The sequence below is a fragment of the Seriola lalandi genome, unplaced genomic scaffold, assembly GCF_002814215.2.
Source record: "Seriola lalandi dorsalis isolate HSWRI2012SDOR001 ecotype SW California unplaced genomic scaffold, Sedor1 jcf7180002054259, whole genome shotgun sequence".
NCBI classification, from domain to species: Eukaryota; Metazoa; Chordata; class Actinopteri; order Carangiformes; family Carangidae; genus Seriola; species Seriola lalandi.
The window spans coordinates 161,898-186,638 of NW_019524812.1; the positions used below are offsets into that span (position 1 = coordinate 161,898).

The 24,741-nt window shown below is 42.4% G+C and overlaps 1 protein-coding gene across 3 annotated transcripts in view; it reads right to left on the reverse strand.

Moving 5' to 3' along the window:
• The window catches only part of cux1a (cut-like homeobox 1a), a 56,313-nt gene that overhangs the window by 29,084 nt on the left and 2,488 nt on the right, over positions 1–24,741 (reverse strand). For all 3 annotated transcript variants that reach the window (XM_023405005.2, XM_023405004.2, XM_023405006.2), the window contains exons 2-4: positions 9,082–9,192; positions 5,124–5,171; positions 1,077–1,155 (exon numbers count right to left, since the gene is read on the reverse strand). In XM_023405005.2, the coding sequence (XP_023260773.1) occupies positions 1,077–1,155; positions 5,124–5,171; positions 9,082–9,192 (238 nt within the window). The remainder of the gene's footprint in view (positions 1–1,076; positions 1,156–5,123; positions 5,172–9,081; positions 9,193–24,741) is intronic.

Sequence of the window (24,741 nt, forward strand, 5' to 3'; positions counted from 1 at the left end):
CACACACACACACACACACACACACACACACACACAAACACACACAAACACACACACAAACACACACACACCTTGTCACAAACACATTTAAGTGCACACTTGCATAGAGTCTCATACAAATATACACAAGTACAAACAAACAATCAATTGGAACAATAACTGTATACCCTGAATTTGGACTCCTATCTGCCTAGGCACCCTTGAAAATCAACTTTCTCTCCGTCTTATCAAACCTTTGTCCTTCACATAGGCCCCTCTCCAAATCAACTGTACAGCTTGTTAAAAGCAGTTTGACTTGTGGGCCACTGGTGCTGAACACTCTCGCCAGACACCTTTAATCTAAAGCAGAGCACACTGGGCTGACTAACCAGGCCTTCAGCTGATAGAAGACAGAACAAAACACACTGTTTCCTCTTTCAAGACTGCTGCATTAGTCAGGCTGGTCTGTGTCTGTGTGCGTGTGTGCATCAGGCATTACATCATTGTCTCGCTGCAAGTTAAGAATAGCCCCGTCAGAGCTGGCGCTGACTTATTGGGAGCAGTACAATCCAAAGATATTACTGTAGGTCTATCCATGTGGGAATATTATGACCTCCTTACGCTATAGATGAACTCAACTCCTCTCTCATTCCTACATACAAGGCCCCTACAGGGCTCCCATACAGCTGAAAATCTCCAACCAGTAGCACTGTAGCTGTGTGTGTGTTCTGTAACACCCTGTGCTGCGTGTCCCTCCTAAGCCTCAGTGTGCTGAACGTGACTGCTCATGAGTGCACTTCGCAGCAGCCAATCATGGGCGCACTTGTCATCCATATCAGGATGCACCTTCTGTTAAGACCCTCTAAAGGCTACACTAGTGGGGATGATCTCGTGGGGACATATTAAGGCGTTGCACACGCCTGGATGCACAGTGAAGGAGCACCAGAGGGATGGTGTCATACTTTTTCTCTTTCCCCTGTTGGTGCTGTCTGCATGGATAAAAGGGGTCTCTTGTTCACGTTTTTGGACTCAAGAGGTGTCTAGACAAACACAGACAGACATGCACACACAGCACACACCTTAAACACAAGTCTTACCTGGGACATCGATTATTTTCTTGTACACGTTCAAGAAGGCGGCCTCTGCTTCTTTACTTCTCTTACTCAAGGCATCGATCTGGAAAGAAGAATAAGTAATGGTTAATTGTCAGTCACCCCACCTCCGATCAGTGTCACTTCCATAGACTCCAAAGGCAGGCCCATTAATTTCACAGTAAGAGTAGTCTACATATCTGTCTATCCTCACTATGCATCAGTATGTTGCATGCGACCGCGGTTGTCCTGACAGTGGCTGCGTTGGTGTTTCCTTCCCGTGAAGTCAGTTCAGCTGTTCAGCTGATGACGGATGCGTTTCGTTTGCCGCGTGCCCATGTCTGTCTATCCAAAGTCTGTCGGTCAGAGTGTGTATGTGTATGTGTATGTGTGTGTGTGTGTATGTGTGTGTGTGTGTGTGTGTGTGTGTGTGTGTGTGTGCGCGCACAAATATGTGTGTTCGTTTCCCCTCCAGCACGCTGACATCATTAAACAGCTGGCTCAGTCTTTCCAGCCACAGCAGGGGCAGATTATTCAGTCAGCTCTTAGCAGCAATACAGTGTGGATCCATTACTGATGCAGCCATTAACACAAGAGGGCACGGCATGCATTCCATCACCGATATTATTGAAATGGACAGCGTTAGAATGGATCCATAAGAGATTAATTCTAAAATCATACTGAAGGAACTTCTACACGGTTGTTAGCGCTGCAACATGAGGCAACAAGCTCTACTATAGTCTCTGTGTCACACTTCAATATGAGAAGCAGACAGAGTAGGCGAAACACATCCGAAATCAAATCTAAATCGAGGGAAACAGATGCCAAATAAAGACATTCAGATGGTGCTACTGTACTGGGCAGAGCTACAGCTGACTACTCTGGCTCACGCACTCAGACTAAACAGCCTTGTGTTTCTCTTCCAACTCCTCCAGCACATTGACTAAGAGAAAAGGAATAAAGACAAAAGCCTATATAAGTCCAAATATAAAGTCTTCACATTCCCAGCCAAGTCAGTAGTGTAGTTGATGGGTGGTTTAGGGGTTCTTGCCACTGTAAACAGAGCGGGCTACATGTAATACTGCCTGGGCTCCTATGGGAACCTAATAAATCTCTTCACATGGCTTTGATTCATCTCTAGTTTTTTAGCCGCAAAACATCTGGCCCCGAGTAGGCTGGTGCCAGCACCCCTCCCTCTCCCCCCTTTTATTTCTCTATGTCTTTTTCTCATTCTCTCTCTCGAGTTCTCCTTCTTGTCACTTCCATGTTCTCTGACTCATATTCTTTTCTTTCCCTCAATCATTTTCAGTGTCAGTCTTTCTCACATGTTTCTCTGTCATACAGTCATGTCTCTCTGGCATGCACAGAGCTCCCGTCTTGCACCCTCTCTCTCTCTCTCTCTCTCTCTTTCTCTCTCTGTGTCTCACACACACACACACTATCCCACTACTATATCTCATTCTCACATCATGCTGCATCATGTACTTTACCCTCTTCATGTGCTATGTGACATTGAGCGATCAGGATCCTCAAATGCAAGGCCACTAATGGGAGATTACTGATGCTGAGTACTAATACCTCTCACACACCAACACCAAACCTGTTCATCAGCATCAAAATGTGTGTGTGTGCATGCGTCTATATAAGAGCACGTACCACAACACAATCTCATGATAAAGGAGAAACACACACAGACACTCACTCACAAACCAACGTAAAAAATGATCTGCCGATGGCAGTGAAGGAAGCCAGCTGCGTGACTGTACAATGACTGGGCCAAGGTCAGTGGTACAGCAGCTTTATATAGCCCAACATGGGAGGCAGGAAATAGACATTTAATGTAGGACACACCCTACAGTTAGAGGCAGGTTAACTGCAGGACCAGAGCCATTAGAAGACCACCCAGGATTTGCAAATACAACCCTGCTGTTCCAAACTGCAGCTCTTTCAACCAATCCCAATGACATCTGCTATTACATGCTCCCCTGCCCCCATCCCACACACATGCACGCACACACACACACACACACACACACACGCACACACACCCACACACACCCACCCACACACACACCAAGCCAAACAAATGAAGTGACACAAATGATACCTCACCAGTATCAGTAGGTTACCGATGAGAAGTGCTTGCAATTGCAAAAGGTATCCCTGACACATCCACACACACACAAACACATACGTACATACGTCAGCACCTTGTGCCACCATCACTCAGCACTGCCTCGCTCCCCTATCTAACCCATAGTGTGTGAAGGGCATCAGGCTGACCTGCGCGTGTTGCCTGCGTGCATGTGTATGTGTGTGTGTGTGCGTGTGTGGCCCCAGTGGAGTCTGATAAGGGGAGGCTATGGGAAGCAGAGACTGAAGCCTTGGATAATGGAAAAGCTTATCTGATCGATGGACCAACAAGGAACAGTGAGCATGCAACATACACACACAAACACAAGTACACATACACACACATAACCCGTTTACCAAACTGAGGCCTCCTGGAAACAGTACTGTTATTGGTAATAATTATGACCCGAGGGCATCCACCTTTCAATGACAAAGATTAAACAGAGTATCAAGACCTCCAAGTTCCTGGGCTAAAACTTTTTATTGTTCTGTCTGGTACCACATTCAGTTAGTAAAGATTCAAGCTCCTGGGTAAAATGCTTAAGGATGAGTTACTCTGGGACTTCAACAGGAAGACCCTCTGGTTTCTGGTGCTGTCTTGTCCTTGATCAAAGCATTGAGGGGTAAGCAAACAAAGCCAGACTAAAATTACACATTCTCGGAGCTACTCATGTTGTGGCATGCAACTGCGCAGAATAGTCGACTGATTGATGGGCTGCTCTAAGACTGGCGCGGGTGTACAGTATTATCTCAATAATCATAAGATAATGTCTTTCTCAGTTCCGCGACCACCCACTAAGTGCCTCAGCATGTTCTGGTGTGCACGCCGTTGAGGTGTGTCAACATGAGGATGGTGGAAACAGCTGACAAAGCCCCAATTATACTGCTGCCGTTTCTATTCTCTAAATAGACTGTGGATCATCAGCAGAACATGGTGGAACCACTATAAATTACAGCATTTTTACATAACCACTGGCTGTGGTTGCTGCTCTAACACAAGAATATGGAAACTAACCCAGTGTTAAACTGTAATATTCTATGGCCAGTAGCAAAGCAGCCCTGTCACTATCTATTGAGATGATTCTGTTTGTGCGCATGCGTGTGTTTCCCTGTGTGTGTGTGTGTGTGTGTGCGCTAGGGAAGAGATACTGTTGGGATGAATGTCCACCCACTCCAACTCCAAATAACGCCCCAGTCTAAACCAGCCGCTTCCACTCCTACCCTCTGACTTTCACATATGGGAGTGAACTGGAAATGCATGGCTGCCAGTAAGGAGGAGTCATGATGGAAATAGGCCAAAATGATGGAGGAGGAGATAGAGAGGAACGGTGGGAGTATGATATAGCACACACACAAAATTCACCTCTTATAGGTCAAGGTACATAAAAACATAGGGTGCTACATTAAATTGAAAGTAAATAAATGTGCCACAATGAACAGAAATGGCTCACGATTCAGTAGATCACCGAAAGAATAAAACAAATAACCCTACCGAATCATGCAGACAAACAAAGTCTGAGGAAATAGCATTCGGTGAGTTGTGACTGGCTAGAGCCGGGGTTTTGTGGTGCCTTTTTTTGCAGGATGCAATTTAAACACACCCTCGGGCTACAGGACTTCATGAATAGGACAGAAAATCAAGAGCAGAGCAGAGCGAAGAAAAGAGGGAGAGGAAAGAGGGGAAATGAGATAGTGGCAAGAGAAAGAACAGGAGATGGCGGAGAGAAGAGAGGAGAGAGAGAACTGAGAGAGAAGAAATGACGATTTAAGAGGAAAGACGAAAGCGGAAAAGGAGAGAAGGGCACTGAGAGACCAGTCAATGAATGTCAAACGGACTTTGTAAAATGCATTGGTCCAATGCTGTGCTTGGGCGTGTATGTTTATCACTATGTCAATATAAATTCTCAATAACACACTCACCTCTCCTTGGAAGCTCTTGAGTAAAGGGGCAACCTGTTTCCGTAAATCCTAAAAAAATAAAAGAGAAGAGGAGTTAGTCACTCAAAAATGACATAATCAGCTTCAATCCTAAAATAATCCTAAATACACATGAAACATGTGGCAGTGATGTTCAGAAGCATTGACAACTTAATGAGTTGTATGGTAGTGAGACCATGTTGTGATCGAATAAGTCACTCGTTATTTCTACTAGCGACCATGCCACTGCCAATGAATAAAAAGTAGTGCGTGAGTGAGTGATGAACATGAGGGTAGGGAGGAGGCCAGGTTTGTAGCCTGAGGTGCTCTGGCGGACTGCGTCTCTCATAAGAACAGGTGCAGCACCACCTGGGCCACCCAGAGGCACCACTAGTGCGTGTGAGACAGGGAGTGAATGAGCCACAGCGTAGGCCTACAGTTAATGCAAATTGTCTCCGCGCACCAAGTTTTTACTATAAAGCAAATGCTTTTTATCCTGCAAGTCCCATTGCATGACTTTCCAGTACGACTCAGCGGTTTCAGATTAGATAGCCAGTCGAGAATGTATCAGGGGAACATGCAAATCACCATGCTGTTAGCTGAGCCTACATCCTGACAAACTGAACTGGAGCGTACGGTAAAAAGCACAGCAGAATAGGACATTCTGTACAGGAACATTTGATTTGCACAGTTTGTGGACACACACACATACTCACAAAACTGCCTAATGAAGATGTGAAGTAGGGCAACGACAGATGTGTGCTTGTGAGACTCTGCGCCTTTTAGAAACCTCTGTCTAAAAGCATAACCGATGCTGCAGAGTGCCTCCCAAACTGATCTGGGACCAGTGTCTGGGCCTGGCCTCAACCCAGGTTGGTCCAGACAGGCCGCTTGTCTGGGGCTGAGGACAGGTCATGACCTTGGTGACCCTGCTCCATTGTTACCTCATCAGGGGTCGTTGTGGCTGTTTGTCTGGGCCAATTCAGTATTCCCCCTGCTGGGGATAATGACCCCCCCTTGACCCCACCCCCTTTACTGCTCATGCTCTCTCTTTCTCACACACGATAAGCATGAACACAAAAAAAAAAACACCCACGAAAAAACCAGAGAAGTGTCAGTTCTGTCATTTGCATTAGATTTTGATTATATTCTAATTTTGCATTTCAGTTTCCTTTCAGTTAGAATTTAGATGACCTGCACTACTTCCTGCTTGGATTAATAAAAATAATGTGTTTTCTTATCTTATTTTGCTTAGGTAGCTTAGGTTCCATTGTTTTGTCAGAACCAAGCAAAATGTGCTCACACATCCGTCTGTATTAGTATAAATTAGCGTAAAAGACTGTTTTCATTTCAATATTTTATACTATTTTTTACTGTGGCTTTAAATTTATGTAAATATTTATGTATATACTGGAAGCAAAAAAGGAAACCTCTGTATAATGTAACACAGTCTAGTCTACTAGTCCTCCAATAATTACTACCTTTGCTCAAAACATAAATCTTCAACTTTTGTTGAGACTGTGTCTGCATGAGGAGCCGACATTACCGTCATTTATTAAACAACATCTTGAAGTCGCTGTATCAATCTTGCTGATTTTTTTTCCCGGCCAAGTTCATTAAAATCCTAATTTTATTTGAGATTAGATGTTGATCTTCCGAACTTGCATTTTCAAGTTTTGGGGGCGACTAAATACTTCAGAAACCTTGAAGAGTCTCCACACATGTTCAACAACGCACACTGAACACACAAAAACAAACACATTTAGATTACACATAGAGGCAAGCTACTCCTTTAACCGAATACCCCAGCAGTGAACCTCTTTGGTCCACTCTCTAGTGCTCCGCCCCCTTGCCCCCTCCACTTCCAAAGATTTATGACCATATAACATAACAATGCACACAGACACCATGGTCAATCTGTGTGTGTGTGTGTGTGTGTGTGTGTGTGTGTGTGTGTAGTGAGGGAGTGGAGGGGGCCAGGCAGCAGGAGATGGATGGCTGGTGTGTGAGCTGCCGGCAGACAGCAGACAGGCCAGCCTGAGGAATCCTCCAGGGAGTATGGAACTCACATTTGCTGTCTGTCTACCCTCCAGCTAAACACAAACGTGTGTATGTGCATGCGTGCACACACACACAAGCACACACAAAGTTGTTTTACTACCACTGCCTCTGGCTAGCAATCTCTGGGACATTTTACAACCATTCCCACCCTTGCCTTTATAACAGTGTAGTAGAGAAGTCTTGACTAACTAAAAGGAAATTAAGAACTAGATGAATAATTCAGACAACTTAGGAAGCTCAGTGAGAGGTGGTCTCAGAAAAAAAAAAAAATTCAACAGTGTGTCAGTCCTAATGAATTATGAAAACTTTGTTTTCACGCTGCATTTCTTTGCACTACTTTCAAAATGCTACAAAAGCCAGTGTGTGTATGTGTGTGTGTGTGTGTGTGTGTGTGTGTGTGTGTGTGTGTGTTATTATGCAGACCATGAGTGCAGTTCACGCCAAGTACAGCTCAGCAGACTAGACACAGTCAACGTGGGCTGGTCTCCTGGTTGTTGAATAATGGATCAGAGACGGACTCCCGCTCAGCCTAATGCAGTCTGATCTGATGTGACTGTGATCTCCGCTGACTGGTGTGGACCACAGAGAGCTCACAGCCCGCTCTATAGGCCGGTCAACCACACACACACAGACACACACACAAAGCCACGCACAAGACGGAAGACACAGCTCCGCAAATGCACACAAGACGATCAGGGCATTTTTAATCAAGATCAGACCATCACACGTTTTGAACCAGCCTATTTGGTAGGCAGCCTGGATGCTTATACACTTCCAAACGCCAGGAGTTTTAGTGCTGATTCCTATTGAGCCTGTTACAGCCCTGTAATGAATCCTGTCGCTCGTCTGGCCTGGCTCAGATTCCTCCTCCACATACCAGGGAGATGCCAGGGGCCACACAGACGCCAGAGGAGCCTTCCTAAATCACAGCCTTGTTACACTGATGAATGTGTGTGTCCTGTTCTGTGATCTAGGCTATCTGCCTCTGTGTGTTTGTGTGTGCGCCTCTGCGTTTGCATGTTTTCTTTGTGTGTTCTCTATCTGCCTCCATTTGTGTGCTTCCACACCTCTGTGTCTGCCTTGCTTTCCTGTGTGTGTTGCTAGTTATGTGGTTATACTTGAGAATGAGATTAGAGATGAATGTGCAGGGCAAAGTGAAATTAGCGTCTTTTGTATGCAGGTACAGTTTCCTCTAGTGTATATTCCTCTGCCCTGGTTGGGCTACATGCTGAAGTCAATAGTCACAGTGCTCATCCTGTGGTAACTATAATAGGTCTACTGTCAACTCCACAGAGAGTTGACAATTTTCTATCCACTGTCTACTCCATTCATGCATTATTCATACTACCATCAATAATTCACCATGGTGACATTACCAATAATAACACAACAATACTTTGTTTTCGCTGTGTGGTTTAAAATGTGTTGCCTTGGTAACAGAGATGAAACAAATATTCCCAGGAGGAGTGATGGGAACACAGGAACAGGACAGAATTCCCTCCTGATCCCACTTAGTAGTGTTGTCACACTCTCTTTCTCTCCCTCCTGCTCTCTCTCTCTCTCTCTCTCTGTCTTCCTCCCTCTCACATACACACTCATGGACCACACTTTCTGCACACATAAAAAACTAGGTCAGATAATACAAACTCCTGAGGGGTTTTCTGTTTTGTCTCTTTAGGATTTCAGGGAAACTAATGGAGAGACTATTTTTGGGAGCCAAGCCCGCATCTCTGCGCCGTCTACTCCTCCCCTGCTTTCTCAGTAAATAATCATGGCTGCAGTTATGAGGAGGAGAACAGACACAGAGAAACACTGTGGCAAACTATGATTGTCAAAAGAACTGCGGAATATATGCATGTTTGTGTGTTGGTGCGTGTCTGTGAATATCTGATTTTCTCACCTCTGGTGTATTCTTCTTGAACTCGCGGCTCAGGTCGATTAGTTTCTTCCTGGACTGTTCACTCTCGTCCTGTCTGTTGGCAAGCTGTGTGGCGGTGGCATCTAGTTCTTTCTGCAATGCAAACACACAACTTTTTCAGATTGCTATGAAGAGAGCTGCATATTTTTTTAATCATACTTATCATTAATGTTACTGTCATTATAATCAGCATCATTGTTACCACCAAGGATAAAAAAGACAGCAGACTCCTTGACCCATCTGGCGTACTGCAGACTACATGGCCTGTCTCAGCTGAACTTGGCCAGTATTTTGCGGCAGCAGAGGCAGAGAACAGAACCACAACACCAATGTCCCGCCAAGGAAAAGCCGTCTGCACCAGTAGTTTGATCTGCTACCAGCGCAAGCAATATGTGAGCCATTCAGGCTGTCAGTCAATCAGTTACCACTGTGTCTGGCATGACAACTTCTGTAGCAATAGACTACTACACACGCAGTTCACAACAATTATTGACTGTCTGCACCAGACGACCCGTCCCCTCCCCACATAACAACAAAAGCACAATTATCAACAACAGCAGTGTTGTCAAGGCTGAGGCAGGGCCCGCCTTTATCCACATCCATTTTGCATTGTTATTAATAGCTATTTATGGGACTAGTTCCAGATGATGGGCCAAGTGCTGACATTAACAAGACATTCAGGCCTTGTAAAGATTGTATCTCTTTCTGCTGAGTGTGTAAGCGTTGCTGGATTATGTTTCTGTTGGATTCTTGCCCTCTGTCACGCTCACTCCTTTTTTTTTTCCCTCATTTTTCCGTACTCTCTACAGATCATCCACTCACTCATTCAACCAGCATTTCCTTCTCCTCCATTTAAATCTCTCTCTTCTCCCTTTACTCCGCCTCCCCCTTTTCTTCTCCTCCCTCCCATCCACCTCCTGTGAGGCCGCCCACCCCTGAGAGTGATTAAACGCTGCTGAAGGGCCGTTATGCTAACTAACACACTAATCATTTAATACACACATTACCACAGGGGCCCTTGTGGCTCAGTCTGCTGACAAGGTCCCAAAACACACGCACGCACACATGCCCACCCCCCGAACACACTCAAGAAAATACAACCCTCTAAAGAAATAGTGTGATCAAGTACTAATTAGGAGATTTTTCCCCCATCAGCATTAAGTTTAATTCCCTGACCAGCCGTGATCTCGTTTTATCCACAAACCATAAAAAAATAAAACAAATGGACTTGGTCGATTGTCCACTGCAACGGATTTTACGCAGTAGCACAGGATGTTTGAAAAAAAAAAAAAAAAAAAAAACTGCTCACTTGCTTACATGCCATCTTGCTCTCGCTGCCCACGGAGCAGTTGATGTAGCAGCCTGTCTGCCCATGGCCATGGAGCAGCTGCACTATCTGTTAGTGAATTCGAGCGTGCGCAGAAGCTTGTGCAACGCTTGATGAAAGGAGGAACCTAATAAATTTTAATCATGTTAAATTAATTGTCAAAAAATGAATGCTCTAGTTCATGAATAGAGGTGTAATTATTATATTGGTAAAGATTAGCTACAGAACAAGAACACAGGACCCAGTTGGTTCAAGATATTAACATCAAATTGGCAGATATTAATCACAATATGATGCATGAGGCCTCCAGGCTTACTTTTCTGGGTGGTGGAGACATCACCAAAATCATTTAAATATAATAACTCAGAGTGGAACACTTCAGTTTAAAGCATGATTTGGATTCAGATGGCATAAACAGCAACCAGGATAAATTTAGGTATATCCCCAAAGTAAAGAGATAATGCCGTTAATCGTCCAAGCTGGGCCATTAAACACTAGGAATGAATTTTGAAAAAACAGAATCTCCCTCTGAGAGTACATGATCTGAGTCACTACAAAAGTAAAATACCAAGGATGACCGATAGAGAGCAGGTCCATATGTTATACACCTTAGGACACAATTAAGTAGATCAACTTGAAGAAAAAAGTTTGAGTTAGTTCATTAAAAATAAATATAATGAAATTAAGCATGATTTGCATTACAGTGTCTGCACCATCCAAAGTCACTACTGCCTCTAAAACACTAATTTTTAATTCTTATATATTTTTTAACAGTGAATTTATAGAAATGAGTACATAACCTTCGCACTACATGAAAACACAATAACATTACACATGATTATTCATGTTCTAGTCTTTTTAATGATAGTAGTAAATGCACAGCTCATATTATTGCTTACTGACTTGAAATAACTAGCCTTGTAAACCATATGTTTTTCATTAAATTTACCACAATGCTCTTTGATATGCAGATAAGTAAATACAAACGTAGGTAAATTCATTTTCAACTAAATAGAGTGATCAAAAAGTCAAAGTTATACGACACAGCAAGATAATCTATTGATATACTGTAAATGCATTAATAAGCTCTGCTTTTAAGAAAAACTGAAATATCCACAGCCCTCCACTAGGGTTCTGCTTTAGGAGGTCATGTGCCAATCCCTGACGCCCTTGATTCAGTCCAATCCCTTTTCAATACCCTGCACATATCCCAATGTGTTACCAAATCCCCATTCCGGAAAAAAAAAAATCTCACTGCTGAGCTAAATAAACACATCACACATGAAAGAGGATTGATTCAATGCCAAGTGGGCAAGTAATTATGGGCATGGTCTCAGTTTATAAAAAAAAAAAAAAAAAAAAAAAAGGACCCTCAGACCCAGTCAGGTTTTGACTATGCAGCAAACTCTCTGCCCACATCAGCAGACACAGGCAGACTTTACACTCATCTTGCTGATAGAGCGTAACATCTCAAGTGCACGATTCCTGCTGCCTGCCCCCTGTTCACACACATCACATCTTACTGACCATTAGGAGACAAATACTATTCTGATTTTTAAGCCACACATTATTACACATGATAAGTTGCCATATTGTAGCTCCTTAAGTGGAATACTGAACAAATATGTTTGGGTGTTTGCTCTGCTGAATGCTGTTTTTGTAGATTGTGGGTTCTTAGCAAAATAAACCTGTACAGTACTGTGGTCAGTTAACATGTTACAGAGTTGCAGACTTAAGCTAGAAACACACTGAAGATGTCCTTTTTCTCCTTATACTTGTGTTCTTTGTTTCGACAAACTAAAACACACTGATGCATAAAACATGTTTGTTTAAAAGGCAAATTTAATTTTTTTTGCAGTTAGTTTTCTTTTTTAGGTTTATAAAAACAAAGTTGAACTCACACAGTGTTTGACACAGTGTTTTTTCTATGCAACTTTTTCTCATGGGCTGAGTGTGTACTCATGATGTCAAAATCTGACTCTCTACATTTCCTCTGAAAATTGTTTTAGAACATTTTCATAAGACCAACATATTCACATTAACATATTGCCCCTTGTTCTCCCAAGGTGATATTCTCAATTTTATAATACTGTATAGGAATACAACTGATTGGCCCATGATTAAATAGGGTGATATTAACTCTAATATGAGACAGTAGAATGTCAATATTAATTTTTAAACTTTGATAAGGATAATCAAACTGTTTGAACTCTTCAAATTGAGGACTGTGTGTGCCCAGTCGGTCGAGCTACCTGATCCTTGCTAGCACTCACATAGCATTTTATATTACCGTCGTGACTAAAGATAGCAAATAGCAAGATTAATAGATGGCTAAATAGAAAGACCTTTCATTTTTATAATGACTGCGATGGTAACATCTGTCATTATATGTCTAAAGTCATCGACAGTGAAGACAAACTGCAACACTGTGCAGAATGGGTAGCTAAAAGGATTGGATAGAGCCTTGCCACATTTGGGTCTGAACAAATAAGTCAGCAGTGCAAATATGGCCGCAGAATAGGAACAGGTGTCAAAAATAGATGTCCAAGTTATGTCACATATTTTAAACTAAATTTCTCATTCCGAGTGATCTATCCCAGGGTTTCTTTGGAACTGAGTAAAAAGCACATACTAAAAGCAGGTCGATTTAACTATTTTGTTGGATTTATCAATCCAAAAAAACTTCTGGAGGGGAATACTGGGAAAAGCGTAAGGCAAGGCTGCCCTACAGGGGTTCAAGCCATCTGGCATACCACCGGGATTTTCTCTTTATCATGTTTGACATAAATGATTGGCATCATGCTAGTCTGATAAATCATACAAATTAACATGTTTGACAAGCAGCCAAAACAAGTGAAGAAACGCTTATTAGAAAATAAAAAAAACAAGCCAGTTAAGGGAGTCAATGTTTTCCACTACATGACTACTGTAATGACGTGAAATATAATTAAGAGCGCCAAACAACATACATTAAAAAACCGGTGTCCACTGTGTTTGGGCCCTCAGGCCCAGTCCCTGAGGTCAACACTCCCTGGCTCTCCTTGGCATGACTTTCAAGTGTTTTACTCTTCAAATCTGAAAACACTTTAATTTACTGGTGAATTAATTCATTTAAACATTTACATTAACTCCAGTGCTATTTTTAAATCTAGCTATGGCTGGTTAGGACTGCACTGTCTAGTTTAGCAGAGGATGGAATATGGTGTGTGCAGGGGAGCATTAAGTGGGCTGTAATGTCTGTGTGATTGCTGTAACAGCTCTGCTTGGCTTGGCTGGACTGGCCCACAGCAGCAGTCCCTGTCCTGGTTCATTTGGTCGTCTGGTCAGCTGTAAAGACGATTGGAACAGATTGCCAACAGTCCCTAGAGAGACTTCAACACCGACTTGGCCAAGAAGCCTCCCGCACACTGCTCCACACGCGTGTGCTCTCACATGAATGCACTCACAGGCCGCTGCAGTAACTTGGGGAGCCCAGTCTTTCCACATTCTTTTGAACTCTGTTTCAAAAGAGGAAGTCTGCTAACATGTTCCCCTGCGAATGTTGGCATGGTGAGCTATGTTTGCAGCTAGGAGGGGAGGCTGGGCCAAACAGAAATGAGTATCTCTCTGTCCCACCACTATGGTAATAATACTAATCACTGATAACAGTCACGGGTAAACAAATCCTATTACCACTGGCCATCAGACCCAAGGTGTATGTGTGTGTGTTCATCTCTCCTAATGAAATTCCTTCCACTCGTCTGCAGGCAGAGAGAGGCCTTCTATCTGACTAATTCGCTCTAATTACTCTAATGAGCCACAGGTGATGATACAGTGAGACTGATTAATTAAATGGGAGGCACCAATCAGGCATGTCTGATTATGCCAATCATATCGACTACAGACTAAATGAGATAACAGGAGACAGACGCACTTTAATTGAGGCATCAAAACTTCATGGAATTCTTTATGCCCTCACGCTCCGACGATGCCGAGACAGATAGACTGGTGGAATGACAACAAAGTTATTGTTATGTACACAGTATGAAGTCAATCTGCAGCTGCTGTCTGTACTGCCACGGTGACCAGGAGTGCACACCGAGGAGAGAACACCACACAAGGATTTGATTCAGATCTCATTCCCTGTAGAATAATTGGGACTATAACTGCTAGAAACACTTTGTTTACACCTAGTGTGCAGTCACACATGCCAAGTAGTCTGCCACTACTCCTTTAGTCCAAACACAACGTAGGTTAACTGCTCCACATTTGGTGCATGTTTTACACATTAATCTAATGGGAGTACCACTTTTGAATACAAGCCAAGAAAGAAAGAGACATAAAACAATACATTCACTTCTACTCTATAATACTAACACCATATTAGTCACACTACAGAAGAGGCTAATATTTTAAAACAAACCTCTCTGTGTTCATTACAAAGTGAGACGACTTTTACAGCCTCTGTACTTGACAACACAACACAGATGTTTAAGAGATGAAGTTTTCTGTCCTGCCAGTGCAGTCGCTAATCTTTCCTTTTATCTCTGACATGTCTAAGGCTGTTATGTGGTTATGATAGTAAACAGTAAAGGCGTCTGGAAAGATGTCTTATCTGAAATCTACGAGTCCTATCTTTCAAACTCCCCCTCCATATTCCCTCACAGCGTTCCACCTCCTATGTGGCTGACTGTTCTGTATGCCAAGCCTACTGTGTGGGGGTGGAGTCGTGGGGTGGCAGCTCAGTCAGGAGCAACAGCTACGCTTGCTACAACGACATGGTACATGATCACACATCACAGGCACGCCCCCTCAAAACACAGCATAACAGCAGCACAGATAAGAGACTACAATCCTGGCTGCTTGTCTGCCTTCCTACCTTTGACATAGCAGGGTGCAGAACTTTAAATGTGCCAGCAGACGCCGTTTTCACTAACCACACAGGGTTTGAAGACACAAGTCATATCCTCCTGAATCTCTGTATTTGCTTTTCCTCTCACCCATTGGAGTCAAAGCCACAAAGTTTTCTTTACCACATGCGAATACAATAGTTTCACTGTGACAACTGAGGTCTGAACAATTTTTTGGTGTGTGTTTGTGCAACTGTGTGTGCGTCTGTGTTTGCGTGCAGAGCAGTTGGAGGCGGGGGTCAACCTACCACTCTCCACAGTCTAACAAGATGCTTGTGGTCCCTGAGCGTTTTGCTCCTTTTTTTGAACACAGATCCATATCTACCAAAAGCACAGGAGCTGTCAAGACTCACCTCACTGACGCTGACGCAAGCCTGGATCAAAAACAGCCTTTTTACACCGCAGCCTCGTACGTATTGATCCATGTTTCTCTGCCGAGAGACTGGTTGTTGTTTTATCTCCCCAAGATCCAAGCCTCAACTCTCCTGAAGCTTGCTGAGAGCTAGTCATTATTTTGCCTGACCTATTGTCTGACAAAGGTTTTCAGAGGCCAGGCCTGAGCCTAAATACAAATATAATGAGACTAAGATGGTTTCTGGCATGGAGGAAGTGCAGCTCACTTGGTCTCATTTTGCAGAGTTCGAATTTAGCTAGAGGCCTGTGTCACAAAGGGTGAGTGGTGTGGAGAGTGCAATGGGAGGAGAGGGGTATGGCGATATGCTAGGGTGTAATGCATTGGTGAAAGGGCAAGATTTTTCATCCCTGCGTTTACAGGGTGGAACGGCTAGGATATTGAGATCTGAGATAGGATCAGAGGGTAGTGAGCTGTTTCAGCTACGATAAAGGCCACGCATTACAAACAGAGCACAGATAGAGAGAGAGAGAGAGAGAGAGAAAGAGAGAGACAGAGAGAGAGAGAGGGAGAGAGTATCACACCTCTCATCCCTGAATTAATGCCGCCATTCTGCCAGGAAGCTATTCTGTGCCAGTGAGAGGGGATTGGGGAGAGGATGAGTGCACAGATACGGACTAAAAAATGGAAACAGCGATCATGGAGAGGGGCGATAGGGATTAATCAAGTCTGGAAGAGTGGGGCTCTCCAGGCCCCATAGCAGATATAGGAAGCTGTGGCCCAAGGACTCCAGCAAGCAATTGACGTCGCCACTATTAGTTTATATGACTTCAAATACATATACCGTAGGTGGATAATGACAGGGTCACAGGTGCAGGCTGGCAATGTTGAAATGTTGAAGACATCCAATCATCATCCTTCAGTCATATATTTAGCTTACGACCCCTTGACAACAGGGCAGTGATCAGTTGCTCCAATTTAGTTGAGATTTTTTATCCATTCTCAATTCGTTAACCTCTTTGATTTGTTGTAATTCACATAGACTTGCATTTAAGGATGACAGGCACATTCATGTTCGTGGCACAGTAACTTGACACTGAAGAAGGTGTGCATCACTCTCATGTGCCTCTGGTACATTAAATCCCTGCTCTGCATGATGCCCTTTTTCCACATTTTAATTTAGCCATGTCTATCTATTGTATCCAGTAATTTTCTAGACGCCTGATGATGACACATCAGCATGAGTTGTGCCACGGCCTGTAAAAGCAGCATGTTGACTTCTATGCATAAATTAAAAGCATATATCAACATGCTCCATTAGGTTAGATATATCTAGACTCGTTAATGTGTCCAGCCCATGCTGTCAGTATTTTCTATCGTGGCCTAGCCATCTGACTGAGTTTGACACCCATGGTCTATACGATCAACGTCAACAGAGCATGTCCTGGGGCTAAGTCTTACTCAGCCCTTATGAGTAAGAGTTTTCTGCTCCGCTTGCACGACTTTTGAGAGGAAAAGGCAGAGAAACACAGTGAGAAAGAGAGAATGAGCATAGCTAATCCTTACAGTAATGACAGAATAATTAGCTTGCGTTAGGCTAAGTAATGGGTTGTAATTATATCATTTATTCTGTGTTGAGAGAATGTGATATAATGCCTGCACAATGAAGGAAGAGGAATTGAGCTTGGTGGGAAGTAGGATGGAGCATGTGTAAGAGCTCAGGCTCTTTCTATTGATTGATCCAAACATCAAACGAACCACTAGAGTAATGGGGGGAGTGAAGGACAGCTAAAAGCTATTTGGAGCCTTCACTGCATAAAAGACTTGACCTGTTCCATACAGCCTACATATCAAAACCATCAAACAGCAATCAATAGACCAAAGCGGTCAACTCAACAAACCGTCACCCTACTAAAACATCAAACCCCCGGCCCAAGCGTCAGATGATAGGCTACACTCAGCTTATCCATTACCATCAGATAAAGAGGAGATAAAACACAGAGCCTAATCCTTTCATGTGTCGTGACAGCCACAGCAGCCTCCAAGGCATTCCTTCAGTCTGGCTCTCAAATAGTTTTATGGCGGAAGGCAGCCATTCAGTCAGCCAGCCAGGCAGTCAGGGCTGTTCTGGTCTGTTTGTCTTATTTCACAGTTTACACGCTGTTTTATAGGTAGTTATTATGGTCACCATGGTGATGCCATACGTTTTTATGGTCTTTTGGTCTGAGGGCAGAGAGTGTAATAAATGAAAAAACACACACACATGAAAACAAAGACTCACAAAACACACTCCTGCTGTGGAAAGGTCTCCTGTCCCTCCCTTCCTCCCTCCCTCACTCTTTATCAGTCTCGCCAAATGCCTATCTCCCTACTTTCTGCTTCATGTGAAACATGGATAGGCTAACGTAGAATTGTCCTCTCTCTCATTCCACATCTGGAGCTGATCAGAGGGCCTCCTGGAAGTTGAGGCCTCTGGGCCTATTAATAACCATACCGCTGAACTCAGGGTCAGACAGCAGTCAGCGGATGAGCCTGTGTCTACTAAACACATAGTCCCTTCCCCCCTCAAGAGGACAACTCTCACTTTTAAAAATGGGACTGCAAGCTACAAAACTTAGCAATGATCAACCAATTTTACACTTTTAAACTGGTACAAACACAGACTCCAACTCAGGCGGAAGCTCAAAAATGAGTAAACAAAGACTCAAGTTTGAACTTCACATTTGGTCATCCTTTAAAAATAAAACAAATACATAAGCATAGGGAAACATCCTGCGCTAGCTGTGAGACAATTTTCTCCCTCGAGTTGTTTTTTTCTTCTTTCCATGTCCAAACAAGTTCAAGTTCAAGGAGGCTAGACCTGTTAAAGGCAAGACAGATGGTGAAGTCATCATGTGTTAGCTCTAAAGGTTAGGCCAGTCAGACAGCCCAGGTCATACTGAGGTCTGCAGGGTCAGACCACCTCTGAACCCTGGCTCCAGTCTGACAGCTGCTCAGGTCAAGGGTCAGGGAGATGTTAAGGTGCTGTCTGAGGAAGTTCAATGAATTTAACAGATACACGACTGCGTCATTTGTATAGAATTTCCCATGTTTCCATGGACAAAGCCATGGACCTGCCTTAAGTATTTTAATTTTACATTAGGCAATGCCTGTGCAGTAATAATAGCAGGGTTCTAGTTGTTAAAGCTATTCAAACTTATTCCCAGAACCATATAAATTGGTATGGCAAGCATTACAATGACTTTGGTTCACTAAACTTAAACGAGACAGCCTTTCTTTCATTAAATAATTATACCTCAAAAACTGAAAATACACATCAACAGTTTCCAAGTTTCTCTGACTGAGCAAAGTTTCACCAACCTACGACATAAAACTAAATCAGTGAATGCCATACAAAACGCAGAGAACAATTTGTTAAGCATAACCCACCCCCACCCAACACACACATACACGCACCTGTGAATACAGGGTAGTTGAATCATCATAATCGGTGGTAGTTTTCTGCTGAGCCCAGCCAGCAGTCTGTGTTATTTTTAGAGGGCTGACACAGAAGCAGGCCGTCCATTTACTCTGTGAGCTGGCAGCAGGACCATCACAGCTCTGGTTGCTCTTAAACTACCAAAATGGGAATGAGCTCAACATAAACACTGCAAAGGTGTGGACACTAACAGAAAAGAAGTTAACTCAGATTCAGAGCCATTACAATTCCTTTACTTTAACATTAGGCTCCTTACGGAGGTGGTGTATGAAAATGCCAAATCCACACAGAGTGACCACTGAACAAAGGCCAGACAATCAATAAAAGCCTTTGCCTAATCTAGCATGCGTAAAGTGGTGTTAGCTTGTCATTAAAACATCCAGCATTCCCTCCTCCTTTAGCTGTGAAGATAAATGTAAAGTACACAGGAGAAAAAATAGCAGCCACTACATTAACACTATGAGTCAATAGGACAAAGTCAAGAGATTTTAATCACACTATTTAATGAGGAATAATGTGAAAGTTTGCTTTATCCCTTATTTCAGAGGTGAATGAGGGGATTTTCAAAGTGATGAAAAGATATACAAAATAAATTGCTCTTCCTTGCATTCTTTTAATGGAACCCTTATTTTTAGAATGAGAAAACATATGAAGTGGCAAATCTCCACCTCGTAGGTGGACTGAGTGCAAGACAAAAGCAAATGAAAGGGAAGAAAGTAACAGAAATTGGAGTGAGAACTGAGGCTAAAGGTTGAAGGCTGTTCCCATCTGATGTGACTGATGTTGTGAGCCTGAAGGCTGGCTATGGATCTAGCAACTGAGGCAACTGATTGACATTGAAAATTACACAGAGTGAGCTATTAGCAGATAGCAAGCCATATCATAATTCAATCCCTACACCATCAAAGTGCACCAATATCATAATTCAATACCAAGAACCATTAGCTTGCAGCACACCAATATCATAATTCAATCCTGAGGCCATCAGCCCTTGCCAATATCATAATTCAATACTTGGACCATTAGGACACACCAATAGGCCTATTAGAATTCAATACCTATGGTCAATGATCTAACAGGACACTGATACTGGAGTCATGGGTTGACATAGGATAAGGCCCACACATAAGGATTCTCAGGCCTTATTTAGCCCAGACTCCTTGATAACAGTGAGATAAACAACACTAAAATTAGGTAGGGCAAGTGGTTCACCAATAGCTTGGCTACACCAGATGCTGAAGGCCGCAGAGTATTTGCTGCAGAAACAAATTTCAGCAGGCTTATGCAGAGGGACACGTTTGTGGAACAAAATGAAGCACTGCATTAGCTTCAAACTCAGCAGAGCGCTCAGCCAAACTTGTCAAAAAAGTTTCGAACACTGGCCCCCAGTGTGTGACCGTCTGCAGTTGGTCTAAATTATCACATTGTGGTAGCTTGTGGAAATAGAACTCCATTTCGTTTTCTGGTCCATTGCCTCTGTTTATATTTCCATGTTAACATCTTGTTTAACTCTTCAAAATACTGCAAGGCTCATCCAGGCTCAGCTTGTTGGGTCATCAGAAATCTGCACCTTAACAACCAATCAAACTGTTTCTAACAGCTCAGATTTCCCCAACTGCTTTATGTCAGTTTTTCACCAAAGTTGTCATTATTCAAAGTTATTCTCACCACACATTTCATAGGTTTCCTCACTTAACTCTAATCCTCGTGTACTGCGTGTGTAAAATGACTCTGGAGAATGGAAAATACAGTAAAGAATGATGTATTACTGAAAAATGGAGTAAATTACTCAAATGACAGACGATCAGCAACTATTTTGACAATTAATTAACCGTTTAAGTAGTTCTTTCTAGTACAACTGCCAAACTGTCACTGGTTCCAGCTTCTCAGGTGAGAAGACTTTCTGCTTTTCAGCGTTTTATATCATTGTAAGCTGAAAATCTTTCAGCTTTTGACTGGTTGGACAAAACAGCAACGGGCTTCAGGAAATTGTGAAAGGCCTTTTTAACCATTTTCTGGCGTTTTATAGATCAAAGGATTAATCAATTAATCCAGAAAATAATAGCTCGTTATCAAAAATAAAAATTGTCAGCTGCAGCCCTGAAGAAATGTTATGTTTGAAGTTTAATTATTTTTTTATTCATTTTAAATAAATCTCACCTTGATGAAGGCGAGATAGCTAAAAACATGTGGTGGACAAGTACAAAGATAAGAACAAAAGCACTAGAAAAGAGTGTGCGATGTGACTGTTGAGCTGCACGTATGAGGCTAGTCTGCATCTCACTGTGTGTGCATTCTTACTTTACCAGTCATATATGGACAAGAACAGACATTTTTTCCCTTGGGAATGCAAGATTTTTGTTTACTGAAAACCTTAAGCTTAATATTACAAGGTGAACAATAGACTATACAAGAATACACCGGCCTTAAAAGCACCGTTTCAAGTGTGTGCTTGATTTTCAAATAAAGTGGGCAGCGTCCTCAAACTTACAAGTGGATACAGCCAGTATATTCCAAAGTGAGCCTAAAGAGAAGTGTCCAGTCACTGAAGCCAATGCTCTCTCTGCTGGAATACAGAGCAGCAGAATAATGGATGCTTCTGTCATGAGATACGGTGAAACTCTATGATGCTGTAGGTGAGAGAGACTCCAAGTGGGTCTGTAAATAATGCCTGCCACTTGAAAATAGGTCTCTGGAAACTGCCCCCCGTGCTCTTGTTGCTGGTTGTTGGGTGGAGGTTCTGTCTGTGTAGTTACATTAAAGTGTTTGAGTGTTATGCGGTAGGAAACATGAAGACAATGCAGCAAGACTTTTGGGTGATTATGAACCACATATTAACAACGAAAGACACATTTCTATCACATGTTGATGCACGATTAAGTTTTTTCTGTATATAACCATAACTAAAGAGATGCTTTGTGGTATTTTTGTAAGACTGGGGAGTGCAAGTTCCTGATTTCCAGCAGGTAAAAATACAATACACACTACAGGCTGTACAGAGTTTGAACAGCACAGTTGGCACAAATAAATAAAATTTCATTTAAGTATGGACTGAGGAGGCCAAGACATAATATATTTGAAAAATACTCCCTGTCAGACCCCTAAAAGACATTTTTATGATTTCTTTAAACTAAGGCTGAGCAGAATGCACCTATTTTGGTAATTTAACATTAACAGAAATAAATGTTCTAAAAACACAATATTTTGGGAGGGTGTAAAAACCAAATAGAGCCGACTGTTTATAAAAGAATACCACAAGTTTGATATCATACATAATCGTAAATTGAAACTATAAATTCTGTCCTGGCTATTTTTGCTCTACCTTCTCCAAGAAAAAAACGAGGAGTAACTGTTCATGATAAAATTTGTTTTAGTGTCCAAATTCAAAGCTATGAAAATATAGATTTTAATATATAGTCGAGCAATAATAACAAACATCCTGTTTACACCATGTTTACACAGCCTCCATGCTCTCCGCCCTGCAAACATCACCTCTCAGTCTCAGTATGTTTGGGAGCAGTAGAAACATTACAAAGTAAAAAGTTAGTTAGGTGAAAGCAGTAAATATGCTTCAACAGTAGCTAGACACAGAAATTTTGCATAGGTTGTAGACTGCCCTGTTACACTGTGATGTACATCTGGCCTGTGAAAGGGCCACTGTAATTTGATTTTTAACTGCTCATAACAACACTGTCTTTGTGGTGTCATTTGACCCAGTTATTTCAGCCATATCTCAGTATATGTTGCAGAAAAAGATTTTCAATTCATGGAGGAAATAAATAAAAAAAATTTTTTTAAATTTGGAGTAAAATAAAATAGGCCTTTACAGTAATTAAATGTTATAGCACTTTGTATCATAAACAGGACAACTAATCAAGGATTTCTATCATTTTATTATATAATTCTATATCAAAATATATTCATTTTATATTATCACCTGGACGATTTTTAAAGCAGCGCAGTTAAAGTAAAATGCAACAAAATTAGATGTTTCAAAATTACTTCATCTAAAATTACAAATTGTGGAAACACAAACATGATATTTTTATCATAAGCGGAAACTTCCACATGTTCCAGTTTTACAGGTAAACATGGCTGTCAGACACTTTTGCATAAAGAATGAATTAAGAGCTGTTTGGTTACCCCTATTTTTAGACTTCTCTTAAGTGCTTTTTATCTTTTGTTCAAACATCAGATGACATTGGTCAGAATTTCTTTTTCCAGACTAGCGTAAAAATTGTTTAATGGAGTATTAAGACTGTGGCTCTTGCAGAGTGTAATATATTTACTTTTTGTATTTAATCAGATAACTCAGTCTGGGGTAGACACTCCTCAAAGCAGAAGGAGGGGGAAGAAACTGAGCCCGAGAGTGACGTGCACTAAATTGCTGAGGAGTTGGGGGAGTATGGGCCTCTGCTGAGAATTAGCCACTGATAAGGTATATGAAGTTTTTTTTTCACTTTTCTGAAAGCTGCACATTCCTCTCAGTCGTATGGAGGTTGTCCATCCTAAGGATACACTCTAACCTCTTAGAAAGTAGGATGACAGAGCCCCTACCAAGGAAGACTGAGGGCAGACCAAAGACCTGACATGCACTCATCCCTCTCTCTGACTCACGCTTAGTCGCTCACCACCCACCAACACACAGTGAAACCTCAGTCCCAATGCCAGGTTTTGTCACTGGGCAGAGAACCGGTTGGCTACAGTAAAAGCATGACGTGATGCCCCTTCCTCTATGCTCCCCCAGCCTGTGCAGCAACAGAGGGGTAAAAATATCCCACCAGTGAGTTCAGACAACCAGCTCATAAATTAACACTAAAACTCCTGCAGACAACAGCGGGCCAGTCGCTGAGAGATTTAAACCACTCAGGTTGCCACTGACCACAGCTCTGGGATCAGCTTACAAAACCCTTTTCCTAAATTTACCCATTAGGAGGTGGCGAATAAGAACGAACTCTAGATCAGTTTTCATCTAAGTCACTATTTAGCTGTCCGCTAACATAGTGAACTATTTTTTCAAAATGGCTCTAGGGTGCTTTGTTCCAGGAAATGTTATGAGGTGAGATGTAGGCTATTAGGCCTAAATTGGGAATTGTGTATAACACAAAGGTCTGTTCTTAATTTTCCAAGCTCACACAAAAAATATAAAAGTATAGGTTCAGACTCAGCTATTCACTCATATCTTATTAAGGTTTTCCTGTAACGAAGCGCAATTTCTCATCGCTCTCAAGTAGAAACACAATGTTCTAGCAAACTGCTTGACTGGGTTAAAAAAAAGAAAAAAAAGGAAAAAAAACAACAGGAGAGAAGAGTGATGATCCCCTCTAAAGAAACTCAACTCTGTAATGGACGAACAGGGATTACAGACGTTAAAACCTCCTCCATCTGTAATTCACTGTCACCCTGCCATCATCTCTGAATCACTGATCCATTTTGCAAGTGTGCGAGACCTTGCTAAAAGCATCACTGTTGCACCCATTTGTGTTTGTAGTGGTGGGGGGGGGGGGGGGACCGAAAAAACGGCCGAGTTGATCAACCATAATCACGGAGACGACTTCAACATAAACTGCTTTAAACCGTTAGCCGATAAGATTGC